The sequence below is a fragment of the Aulostomus chinensis genome, chromosome 24, assembly GCF_037954235.1.
Source record: "Aulostomus chinensis isolate RoL2024-O1b breed Wild chromosome 24, RoL_Achi_v1.0, whole genome shotgun sequence".
Lineage (NCBI taxonomy): Eukaryota > Metazoa > Chordata > Actinopteri > Syngnathiformes > Aulostomidae > Aulostomus > Aulostomus chinensis.
The window spans coordinates 15,289,912-15,302,500 of record NC_141343.1 but is presented as its reverse complement, the minus strand read 5'-3'; the positions used below and the strand labels follow the sequence as shown (position 1 = coordinate 15,302,500).

At 45.0% G+C, this 12,589-nt stretch overlaps 1 protein-coding gene and 1 long non-coding RNA gene across 5 annotated transcripts in view; one reads left to right on the top strand and one right to left on the bottom strand.

Annotated features, from left to right (window-relative positions):
- Nucleotides 1-9,157, top strand: part of klc2 (kinesin light chain 2) — a 9,528-nt gene extending 371 nt beyond the window's left edge. For 2 of the 3 annotated variants that reach the window (XM_086197477.1, XM_086197478.1), the window contains exons 2-14: nucleotides 1,417-1,662; nucleotides 1,906-2,236; nucleotides 2,806-3,022; nucleotides 3,113-3,302; nucleotides 3,433-3,606; nucleotides 3,787-3,886; nucleotides 4,246-4,295; nucleotides 4,861-4,928; nucleotides 5,122-5,230; nucleotides 5,455-5,607; nucleotides 5,797-5,921; nucleotides 6,319-6,376; nucleotides 6,961-9,157. In XM_086197477.1, the coding sequence (XP_086053603.1) occupies nucleotides 1,435-1,662; nucleotides 1,906-2,236; nucleotides 2,806-3,022; nucleotides 3,113-3,302; nucleotides 3,433-3,606; nucleotides 3,787-3,886; nucleotides 4,246-4,295; nucleotides 4,861-4,928; nucleotides 5,122-5,230; nucleotides 5,455-5,607; nucleotides 5,797-5,921; nucleotides 6,319-6,376; nucleotides 6,961-7,044 (1,887 nt within the window). In that variant the 5' untranslated portion in view covers nucleotides 1,417-1,434 and the 3' untranslated portion in view covers nucleotides 7,045-9,157. Of the gene's footprint in view, nucleotides 1-14; nucleotides 216-1,416; nucleotides 1,663-1,905; nucleotides 2,237-2,805; nucleotides 3,023-3,112; nucleotides 3,303-3,432; nucleotides 3,607-3,786; nucleotides 3,887-4,245; nucleotides 4,296-4,860; nucleotides 4,929-5,121; nucleotides 5,231-5,454; nucleotides 5,608-5,796; nucleotides 5,922-6,318; nucleotides 6,377-6,960 lie in introns of those variants that run through there. The other variant, XM_086197479.1, reaches the window with a different exon arrangement.
- On the bottom strand, nucleotides 4,225-12,450 carry LOC147238862 (uncharacterized). 2 transcript variants are annotated; one of them, XR_015111805.1, is made up of 4 exons: nucleotides 12,136-12,450; nucleotides 4,812-4,913; nucleotides 4,400-4,452; nucleotides 4,225-4,330 (listed from the first exon to the last, which is right to left on the bottom strand). It is a non-coding gene; the product is annotated as an uncharacterized LOC147238862 (long non-coding RNA). The 2 variants fall into 2 exon arrangements; XR_015111804.1 differs by having other exon boundaries at nucleotides 4,228-4,452.
- Nucleotides 12,451-12,589: the final 139 nt, after the last annotated feature.

The following is a 12,589-nucleotide window of genomic DNA, read 5'->3' as shown; positions in this document are numbered from 1 at the left end:
TGGAAACCAGCAGCGGAATCTTCGTCCTTCCCGGTTCGATCACCTTGCTGCCGGGCCGAGCGATGCTTGTCCTCCCGGCTAGGGGCCTCCACCGCCCCGCGGCTGGTTCTGCTGCATTTGGCACCCTAAATAGCGGTCTAGGACGAAGACATACATGATGGCGTAGTTGCTGGATGCCCCGCTGTCTCGTCCTGCGTCCGTGGACTCGGAAGGAGGTGAGAGCTTGGTGCATTGCAGTCAGTGAATGAAGGGACGAGGGAGGGAGGGAGGGAGGGAGAGAGCAGGGGGAGGACAGGTGCACCTCCATCATCAAAGCAGGAAGAGGGAGGAAGTCTCCGTGAGGCCGCTGCCGCCCTGCCTTCCTCACGATTCGGCGGTTCCTTTGGCGGTAAAATACGCTTCCGATTTGATCGCGATGTTTTGATGCGAATTCGATACATCCTGTGAATCCTGAGTGTGGAGTGGCAGGAATGAGTCCTAAAACTCAGACATGAGTTGGAGCCGTTGGACATCAAAGTCAATGACTTTCAGGTCAACTGGCTGAAACATGGAGTTTGATTCAGGTTTGCATGATGGTAGCAGCTCATCCTTGCTCTGGGCCTCCGGTGGTTGTTTGTTCATCAATCAGTGTTGGCCAGTTTGGCTCAAGTCACTTCTTTGCTGTCCATGTATGGTTTAAGGGCATTTTAAGAAAATTGTTACTTGTTCAAAATCACAATGTTTCTAAAATGTGATTCCAAATACACTTGTTTCTATACACAACATCAGCACTGATACCTAGCTATCCAAAACCGTCCTGTTTGATATCAATTGAAATGTACTGATTCCAATTCTTACCAATTCTAGATTCGAGTCCCAATTCATTAAAAAAAGAGGTCTCGACTAAAGCAAAGTTTTCAGAATCAGTTGGGGTGTGTGTGTGTGTGTGTGTGTGTGTGTGTGTGTGTGTGAGCCGCTCCTCAGTTTTCTCTTTGGTCAACTTTCCCATTGTAACCAGTGAGAATATATGGCGTAGCTGTTAGCATTCTCTTTGCTAGTGCACATGCTAGCCAACCACCATGTTGAAAACCAGTTGTCTATTTTAGCATCCTAGCTTATTTAAAATGTATTGATTCTGAAATTCTGATATTGTTTCCTGCAATACTCAGCCTGTCTGAACCTGAAGGTTTGTGCACTGCAGAGCCGAAGTTCAGCAATAATCCAATTAATCCGATTGTCTTTTGTTTGAGGCAATCAAACGAGATGCTAACTTCCAGGTTGGACGACAAAAAGGATAGCATCCCTGGGATGAGTTAATTACTATATTGACTTAACTTACTATAAATGTACATGAACGTGGTGTTGGTCCAGATCGAAGAAGCAACAAGAGCGGACGTCTCTGGTTCTCCTCTCACTCATGTTCTCTCAACCCCACAGTGTGTATGAAACTGGGCAATGTCCACCATGGTGTATCCTCGAGAAGACGCCCTGGAGCGACTGAGCCAGGATGAGATCGTCCTCAATACCAAAGCTGTCATGCAAGGCCTGGAGACCCTGCGTGGTGAACATGCCCAGCTCATCAACTCACTCCTGGATTGCTCCCATCCACCCGCCGCCCAGGAAAAGTCCAGTTTGCTCCACAAGAGTTTGGACGCCATTGAGCTGGGCCTGGGGGAGGCTCAGGTTAGCGCTCTTTTATTGGTGAAGGCGTGATTTTGGTGAAAATGAGTTGTGAGGAAGGCTTTGATGGAATTCCTTCACACGTGGCACAAGGAGGTCATGCTTGCTGTGGTGTTTCACACAAGTTTATATAATACAACTCTGTTTTCACCAGACATGCTGGACTTTCACAGCCTGGGCGAAGGAACAAGTAGAGCTAGATTAGTGTTTCCCAACTTTTTTCAAAAGTATCTGTACCATTTCCAGGTGATCATTGCTCTTTCGAGCCACCTGAGCGCTGTGGAGTCGGAGAAGCAGAAGCTTCGTGCTCAGGTTCGCCGGCTCTGCCAGGAGAACCAGTGGCTGCGTGATGAGTTGGCCGGAACGCAGCACAAGTTGCAGCGCAGCGAGCAGAGCGTGGCCCAGCTGGAAGAGGAGAAGAAGCATCTGGAATTCATGAACCAGATCAAGAAGTTTGATGATGATGTCTCACCCTCGGAGGAAAAGAACCAGAGCTCCAGTGGCGGAAGCGGGGGAGGGGAGACTTCCAAAGACAGTCTGGATGACTTGTTCCCCAACGATGATGACCAAGGACCAGGTATGATGTCGGTATCAGTGACGCATCCTGTAGGAGACCTCAGCTGTAGCTAATGCTCACAAGATGCTAAATGCTCCCACAGCTAATAGTGCTTCATGTAACACCTTCAACCCTTCGTATATACGTGGAGTATCAAAATAAACCACTCAGCACAATCATGCCTTTCAGTACCAGAAATGTTGAGGGCCCAAATTCTGAAAGCACATGCAGTTCTCTATTCTGGGTTTGATACAAACAGCGTCCTGTGAAAGGCAAAGCTAGACGCATTTATATAGCACTTCATCTTCCACCAGGCAACACGAGGGGCTTTGCAGACATACAAATACACAAGTACAACATACAAAGGAAAAGCTTGGTGAAAAGCTATAAATCATAAAAGCAACAAAAATTGTTTGGAAAAAGACAGACACTGTCAAAAAGCACTTGGCAGCTGATTTGGTGAACCATCTGTCTATCATGGACCAGCTCCCACCAATTAGATCTCATAACTGATGACCAGCCAGTCGGTACAAGAGTTCTGAAGAGGCAAAACTTCAACCCCCAAATGTGGTTTTAAATTTGTTTCCCAGCTCAGCCCAGTGGAGAGGTAGCAGCCCAGCAGGGGGGCTACGAAATCCCGGCCCGCCTCAGGACGCTTCACAACCTGGTGATCCAGTACGCCTCCCAGGGAAGGTACGAGGTGGCAGTGCCTCTCTGCAAACAAGCCTTGGAGGACCTGGAGAAAACATCGGGCCACGACCACCCTGATGTCGCTACCATGCTCAACATCCTAGCCTTGGTATACAGGTGGGTAAATTGAACCACACAACTGTCAGTCTTCAAGGGGAAAGATTCAGACTCTGAGCCAGAATGTTGTGCATCTGTTTCATCTGCCAGGGACCAAAACAAGTACAAGGAAGCGGCTCATCTTCTGAATGATGCCCTGGCTATCCGAGAGAAGACCCTGGGGAAGGACCACCCAGCTGTGGCTGCAACCCTTAACAACCTGGCGGTTTTGTATGGCAAGAGGGGCAAGTACAAGGAGGCGGAACCTCTCTGCAAGAGAGCACTGGAAATCAGAGAGAAGGTATGAAGACAGAACATCGTCCATGTAGATTTTGCACCTACATCCCCTTGGACCCCAGACAATGTAGTAAAGACTGGAATGTGTACACTGTACAGCATGTTCACTGAGGTCTTTGGCCTGGTATCTAAAGGTGTTGGGAAAATACCACCCAGATGTGGCCAAGCAGCTCAACAACTTGGCACTGCTGTGTCAGAACCAGGGCAAGTACGATGAGGTGGAGTACTACTACAGACGAGCACTGGAGATCTATGAGTCCAAACTGGGGGCAGATGACCCGAACGTTGCCAAGACCAAAAATAATCTGGTAAGAACACAGTTTAGTAGGCACAATAAATACTACTGCATTTAAATGTAGTTCTGTTTGTAGTTTTAATGCTCTATTTCACTCTTTTTGTTTATTGACTTACTAAGAATGTAATGTCATGTGAATAGAGTGGCGTTTCCAACCCACGGAGACTGAAGGGTCTACGTTGTCTCTCCTCAGGCTACGTGCTACCTGAAGCAGGGCAAGTTCAAAGATGCTGAGGCTCTGTACAAAGAGATCTTGACCCGGGCGCATGAGAAGGAGTTTGGATCTGTAAATAGTAAGTAGAGATACAGCGACTGTTTCTAACACCTCGGATAAACCCGGGTTCTTAAGTGTTCTTCAATTCTGTTGACAAATTAGTCAAAGATGAGGGGAATTTTTGCAGCAGTTCTGGGGTCCGAGTCCTTTGATGGTCTCTGTTTGAGACCTGATTCCTGCTCTTAGACTCTGGTCTCTTAGCCGGTCGGAGGATTATTCTGTGCTACTGAAGCGTGTGAAAGGGCTTAATGTTAACGTTACCCTGCCGTCATTGGTGCAGTAAGCCTATCAAACCCTTACTGCTCACATGTCCAGCGTGAGAAAGAGAAACATCCACATATAAACAGTAGCTTTTCTCTTTGTGTCTTTAATATGCAGATGACAACAAACCGATTTGGATGCACGCAGAGGAGCGTGAGGAGAGCAAGGTCAGTTCTTATGGTTGGTGTTCTCTTTGTGGCCACTAGGAGCAGAAGGCACACCATGCAAATAGGCCACACCTTGAAATAATAGCGATGCAGAGTAGCAGTACCTCTGAATGTCCTGTCCCCTCACCTCCAGGTCAGTGGGTTTTTGGTTCAATGCCTGACATCCAGGAAGATAAGACAATTCAACATTTTGGTCTGTTGCATAGAACACGAATAGACGAGAGGTCTGTGAATGTTGACACTTTGCATCTTAAAAAAAAAGCGTCCCAAGTTCATGCTGTAGATCATTCATAGCCTAGCATTAGCTTTGTACTTCTAACTACTGCATTATGCTATAAAAATCATAAAAGCTGTGTTCATTTGTCAATTTTGGTTTGCTACAGAGCTAATTTATAACAGTAATCCAAAACCAAATGTAACAATCGCATTGGGTCTAGTCGAGGGAACCCTGGAGATGCCAACTTCCTGCTGGCCTAAAAATTACCTCACATTTCAGACACTCAAGGATGATCATACCTTATCGTTTCCACCTCTGCTTCTCTCCCTCCATTGCTCTGTCTCTTAGGGCAAACGTAAGGATGCGGGTCCCTACGTTGAGTATGGGAGCTGGTACAAGGCCTGCAAGGTGGACAGGTGAGTTGGATTTTTGGATTTTCTGGAAAAATTTAGGGTCAGAAGGTTCAAGATGACTTCTGCAATGTGGATTTTTCTGTCAACTTAAACCACAACCTTCATTTTTACTATGGAGGCTGAGTGGAGCCAATGAACTACAGCTGAGACACCTGGTAGAAGTGCTGTACCTCCTCTTGTACTTCTTGTTTCCCAGCCCCACAGTGAACACAACCCTGAAAAGCCTGGGAGCTCTGTACCGTCGCCAGGGTAAACTGGAGGCGGCAGAAACACTGGAGGAGTGTGCCAGCAAGTCTCGCAAACAGGTGCTACACAAACACTGGCTTGAATTACGGGTGTTAGATTACTCGTCTGATTCTTTTCAACAGCCTGGTTGGTTAAATAACCTGATTAGTGCAGTCGACATTCCAGTTGTGATTTATTAGAACCATAGAACTAAACTGATTTAAAGGTCAGTCTTGATCTTTTGTAGAAAGGCTTTGTCCTCTCTCTCTCTCTCTCTCTCTCTCTCTCTCTCTCTGTCTCGAAGGGTATTGATGCCATAAACCAGAGCAAAGTGGTGGAGCTGCTGAAGGACGGAGGAGCCGGAGGAAGTGATAGACGACACAGCAGGGAAGGAGTGAACGGGTCAGGGGGACAGCGAGGAGAGAGCGAGGGGGACGACTCGGCTGAGTGGAACGGGGTCAGTTCAAGTGGTTTTTAAACCATTTCGTCAAGTAGTTAAGTTGTTAAAAGGTCAGCTGAACGTGGCAAACTTCACAAGCTGTTAGGACGTATGGAGTCTGTGGAGGATTTCCTGAACCAAAGGAGAAAGCGACGGGGAAATAGGAAAAGTCTTCAATAATTAATATCTTAATTCATTTCTCCTTAGGATGGTAACGGGTCTCTGCGGCGCAGCGGCTCCTTCGGGAAGATTCGTGATGCCCTGAGAAGGAGCAGCGAGATGCTGGTGAAGAAGCTGCAAGGCAGCGGACCGCAAGAACCTCGCAACCCAGGGTAAGATGGCCCTGCGCGAGCATGTGTTTGTGTGTGTGTGTGTGTGTGTGCTTGTGTGTTACAGTTAGTCAGGTGTAAAAGTGTGTTCAGATCCGGTACCACAGGAAGTTTCATAGTAGTTTTGCAAATATTGACTTCTCTTATCTGGGAATAAGCAGATGCCAACGTTTGTCATTTCTGGCCAGAACAAGCATATAGATCACCAGAATAACCCCCCACCACGCACACAACACACACACACAAACAAATTTTAAAATGCTAGTTTTGTGATTGGAGTTTGGATCATTGACTTTCTTCACTTAATTGAAAAACTTTGCTTTAGGTTTGGTCTGGACACAATGTCTCTTGTTCCTCCATGTTGAGTCATGTCAGTAAGTTGCATGTGTGTGGTTTTCAGAATGAAGAGAGCGAGTTCCCTCAACTTCCTCAACAAGAGCACCGAGGAGAACACGCAGGTACAGTCACATTTGCTCCAGGCAGGAATGGAATTTTTGCCTCCGTCCTCCTACGACCTCTACTTCTACGCACAGAGGTGAAGGTGGACTCGATGGACTTGTGGCAGAAAGACCCATTTGACTTTTTCTGTCAGAAAATGTTGTGGTTCAGGTTAAAATAGACTTTTGGTAGAAGATTTTCTGGCACAAACCATTAGAGGCAAACTTCTCCCTTGTGCTGTTTGCAGTAAAGGGGGGCTTCCTGCCTGCCAGACAGATTTCAGGCATAAAGGCGCATTTTACACTTTCTGCAACAAATTTTGTTAAAATGGGGTTTGGGTTAAAACCAAACCTATGAGGCAAACTTGTCCCTTGTGCTACTTCTGTCAAAGGGGGGCTTTGACATACAACATTTCAAAATACGCTTTGCTTACTGAATTAAACTTGTACTCCAGCTTTAAAATTTAATTTAAAAACTGTGACCGAGTGAAATGATCTAATGTACTTCTTTAGCAATTTAAGTAGGGGAAGAAATATAAGAAGTGAACTTTGCCTGATAGAAATGGAATAGAAAAACAACCAAAAACAATCTTTTGCATTTTCAGGACGCCAACTCCGGGCTGTCAGACTGCAGGGGACTAAGTGCCAGCAATGTGGACCTATCAAGACGCAGCTCCCTGATTGGCTAGACAGAGACAGGAAGATGGGACTAAGGTGGTCTGACGGGGAGAGGCTGTTAGATGTGGCTTTGATTAAATGACACACTTTAAACTCAACACAATATCACCTGAAAAAAGCATAATCACACTAGACATCATCCCGTTAGCCTCCGTGGCCTCTGCTTCGCTGTGTAAACCGCCGCCACCGAACAGAAATACTTAGATACAGCATGTTGTTAACTAGAATGTCTGCACTTGGAACGCCTCATGTTTTTGGCTCATAGCACCACACATCCACCATGTGATGTGACGACTACACACTCGTGCTGGCGCTTAGACGTAGGAGCTAAATACACTCGAGAGAGAAGCATTACACTGTATATTTCACCATATATTTCAAGTAGCATGACGTACATAAATGCATATCACTGATGGTAAAAATAGTAAAAAGGAGTATAAATGAGAAATCTTTAGAGATTTAAAAAAATAGCACTAACCATTTAAACCTCACTTTTGGCCTTTTGTTTTTTTTTATGTATATAAGGTTTTAAATTATTCAACATTTCATTGTACGTAGTGCAGATATGTTGTTTGTTTTTGTTTACACTGTGTTGGTTACCTGACTGGGAGAGAACGGAAATCAAGGAGAGGAAGGTAGATGACTTTGTTTACATGGACGGGAATCATTTTATTAACGACCCTCGTCTAAGTTACACTACATTAACATTTCTACTTGAGTTTCTGATACAACATTTCATTCACATTCCTGTCTACGAGCGACACAACGAAGTCTGTCAACAACCGAAAACACGCCCCCGTTACAGTTGTGTTGCGTTTGATCAATTATCAGTTATTATCAGATATCAATTATGATCGAGTATTGTTAACTTGTCAATAATACCAAAAAAAAATGGTCCCATCATTAGAACAGGTGCTCACCTTAGGTGGGTGCTGCATATGAATGTCCGCCATCTTGGACATCTACCATGAGCACATGCACTGTCCACTCACCCGTGGGAACAAGCTAACAGCTAGCATTTGATGGTTGAACTGAATTACGGAATCATTGTAGTATTTTTATCAAGTGAACTTCTCCTTGTTTGATTTAGCAGGTTGTGAAAGGTGAATTATGGATGTACGGAGTAAAATAACAAAACAGCCATCAGCATTTATTGTTTGTGTTGCACATAAAAAGCTAATGGCTAATTATTGGCCAGTGTTATATTTTATTTGTGTTTAAGTTTACATCATCTCTTTTGTATATATTGATTTTGTCTATAGTTTGTTGTTTTAGTGGTGAATTTGGGTACAAAGCTCTCCAATATGGTGGACGCACAGCACAGAAGGTCCGAGCAATGGGGTCTGTTAGCATCTGTTAGCACCTGTTCCACTGCGCTTAAAACTGAGTGCCATGTGCTGTTTAACAGGTTGGACGACGAACATACAATTGGGACTTTATGAGTTTGAGGTGCGACTAAATTCAGAATAGTGAAATTCTTCAGTTATGATGTCATTATTCATGTTAGGTCGTTCGAAAATGCTGTTTACATGGCAGCGTCTAACTGAGAGTGTCGTCTTACCGGCGGTCATACTGGAATGTTTCCGTCCATGTAACGTAGCCATTGAGAGAATGTGGGGAAGAAACGGTGATCCAAGTATAAATGTAGTACTGCAGTCACAGAGCTCTGCTGACATTCAGATGAAGCTACCATGACAGCCGGGTTTATCTACTGAACCGTCTTCCTCTCCGAGTTCAGGCGAGAAAGCAAAATGAAAGTCCAACCAGAATGTTTCTTTGACGCTGCAAATGTTAAATATCAATCTGCACTTTCACCAGAATTGAACAAACAAGTGTGAAGAACAGCTGAATGTTAACCCTTCACATCAGGATATTCAAGGTATAATCGAGCCTCCTCCGATAATCGTCGAGTTTCTGTTCATGGCTGCTGCAGTGCATCAGCTCCGATACTTTAGTTTGCACAATGTGAATTTATGTTCTCCTTCATCGATGGTTGCTGGATGTGTATCATTTTGTATTAAACAATCCTCAGTGTCTCCACGCTGACTAGGATGGATTTTATCAGTCGCAATCGAACACGTGCACAAATCAGACTGATGACCGTTTATCCTCAATAAATGATGTTGTGCTGAAGTGTCTCCTTATTTGGATCCGGTATTTCACATCGAAGGGGACCAAAGTTTCCTACGTCCGAAGGACTGAACATCAACTCTGTCAAAATAAGACCAAGGCGAAGAAACGAGTGCCAGCTTGAAGATCAAAAATACCTTCTTCTTCTAAATAGTAAATAAAATTCATGAAAATACACTATAAACAGTAATAGAATATTATGATTTCCAGTGGTCCCTTGAGGGAAAGTCCTTGTCTACATCAAGCAGGAAGCCTGGAGGTTTCCAACCAGGGACCTTCTGGTTCTTCTACTTCATTCACAAGAATGTAAACGAGACAACACCGACTACTCCTTTGAAACTGTTGTGTAGGACCGCAGAGAAAACGGGGGGTTTGAGCGTAGCGCAGTTTGTCGTATGAAACAAACTGAAGAGTCATAAATTCAGACAAAATTCTGAGCGTTTGTTTACTTCACTAAGACAACAGATGCCTGAAAGTTAGTTTCACAAGAATTTCTCAGTCAGTGACAAAGTGATGTCGAAAGAGTTCAGCTTGACTGCAGTCGCTGAGAAAGCTAGAAAATCAGTTTCTGACGTTTACCTCTGACGTTTGCCAAATTGCCTCTTAAATGAAAGGAAGCTTTTGCCACATTGGAGGTTCAACCGTGACGTGTAGGCTACGACTTACACGAGCACTTTGAAGCAGCGTGAATGCATGAATGCGCTCCAAGCACCCGAGAACGTCAGCTCTCTTGGTTCTACGTTTGGATGCAAGTTTAACAGTCGTAATAAATAAGGTTGAGTTGTTGTTTGGAAGAACGAAAGGGTTTAAACTGGCAACCTCCGAGACCTCTGTTACACAAGTGATGCCAGAGAGGAACCACGAGACTTTGCCTCCCGTCTGTCTGACTACAACGAAGGTTACAACAGTTACGTAACAGGTAACAGAAAATCTGTCCTGAGTGCATGAACGAGGCCTGACGTGCTCACCCACGATCAAACGTTCTGACGTGAAACAGAGACAGGAATCAAGTTCTACTTTGTTGATTCAGAAATTAAATTTAATATACAGGATATACAACATTTTCTTATAAAACCTGAGTGGAGGCGCTTTAACCTGCCATACGTCTGTGGGTGACAGGACTCTGGCGCCCCCTTGTGACAACAAAGAGATATTAATAGCAGGACGTAATATGACTCCGTTTTTCTTCAAAGCTTGAAAAAGGTCTGCGGCAGCGTACTTTTGAGCTGAATGAACTTGGACGCAGCTCTGCACAGGTAACAAAGCTCAAGTACGACATGTGGAGGCAGTCAATGTGGTCTGGAGAGTCATGGTATTAGGGACACTGGAGAAGGACCAAACCCCTCCGTTGTGGTCCAGGTACATGCAGACTCTGAAGGACTGAGGACGTGAGACCTCAGGTGACCCCACGATGTGTAAAGACCAAGGTTATTCCGGATCTGCTCCCTGTTCTGGTGATGTTCTTCGGCACGACTGCCACCTCTGCTCCAATATCCAGTACCGACAACCATTCAGGCTCTCTCATCTCAGGACCTGAGACTGGATGTCTCCAATATGGCCGTCTTCTTCTAAAAGTGTTGCTTTTCTGTTCCCTCAGACACTGGCACATCTACTTGACTCTGCATCAGTCTGTCCGGCTCGAACAACGAAGGGCCCTTCTGTCGATGGTGGTCTTCCACGGGTACTTGGACAGAAAGACGGGACAAACCCAAACAGGACCTGAAGGCTTTAACTTCTCAAGCCACATCTTCAGGCCCAGCAGGAGCAGCAGCCTGGAGTCCAGTTCCAGTTCTTCAGCTCCTCCACTAAAGCTGCTAACATGGTGCTTATCTCCAGGCCAGGCCTCGGTATGAAGGTCTTCCTGCACTGAGGGCAGCTGGAAGTAGTTCTGGCATCCCGGCAGGTTTAGGGTTGCTGTGTCCACGAGGAATAGTCGCCGGATCCTTCAGTAGATCCTGACTCATGGAAACGGACAAGGTTTGTCCGTTCAGCTCAACCCCTTTCTGAACCCTTTTCACCTCTAAAGAGAACTGACGACTCTTGTACTTCCTGCGAGACGACGGGGGGAGGGGTTATTCAACTCCTGCTATCGTGCTGCTAATCACATTGGACCCAAGAACCGTTACTCACACAGCCACAAGTTTGTCTTTCCTCTCATCATGTCGGATTACTGGGCTGATTTGTTTTTCAGTTAAAGCTGAACCTGAGGTTTGGATGTCAGGTGTTTGAGGTGTGACGACAGCTGGCAGCGAGAGGTGGGAAAAGCTCACAAATGCAGTTCGATGACGCAAGAAATGAAACCGCGAAATGAAAGCTCTGCGAGGAGCTAATTCTGCTCAACGCCTCAGACCGCCACCATATTCGCTCCAACAGACAATCCAGTTTTTAATACGGTCCAGTGAAACTATATTTCTTCATCAGTGCTCAACAAACGACGAGGAAACAATATGAGGAATATTATATTGATAAACAAAAACTACATAAAATTCAGAATAAAAAAAAAAGTGATTCACATAATTATGTTTTTTTTTCTTACTTGCTGTTGGCCAAACCAGTTGTTAGATATTTAAGATTATCCATTCTGAAAGGTGAAAGAGCAAATTTTAAGACAAAAAAAATATCTAAAAAAAATAAAACATCCACGGGTTTCTTTAGAAAGGTGCAAACTCCAAGTCTAAATTTACTAACAGAAAAAATTATATTGATAAAATAATTATGAAAACATTTCATTTTAAATGTTCATAATATTCCAGCAAGTCGCCTGCGGAACGGTTGAGGAACTTCGGGCAGCAGGAGTGAGGGAGACCCCTGCTGACCAGGAGGCGGAAGTGTTGGTCACTACAACTTAAAACTACCGCAACGCTACGCTGAGCTAAACTACAGCAGACCTCCATCCTCCACTCAGCCCCCACAACAACGAAGTTTAACAGCCGTCATCGAATTCACTATTCGAACAGGGCAAAAACAAATACCTTCGACTCCGACTTGATTCGGAGTTTCGCAACACGCCCGAGGTGGTCTGCGTTGATTCTGAGACTTTTATCTTCCAGCCTGAAACTTCAGCGTCTTCACCGAGGGTTTTTTGGGTTATTTTTCCCTCTTTGTTCCGAGTAGAAAACATCCCGCCTTCCCTGTTAGCCTCAGTTCCGCTACACCTGGTCCGTCATGCTTTGCGTTGCGTCGACCAATCAGAGTGGCGTTACGAGGTTGCGCATCTACGTCACACGCTAACAACATACACTTTCCTCCTGAAACAGCCAAAATAAGAACAGTCTTCAAAATTTAATTCACAAGCACATGAACTGTAGTAAAACGTAGTAAACTGTTACGAATGACATCACAGCTCCTTTTAAAGGACAGGAGGGTCATCAAAGACGTTCCTCCTCACTATTCGGACCATGTGACCTTTTGCTCAAAGGCGAAAGC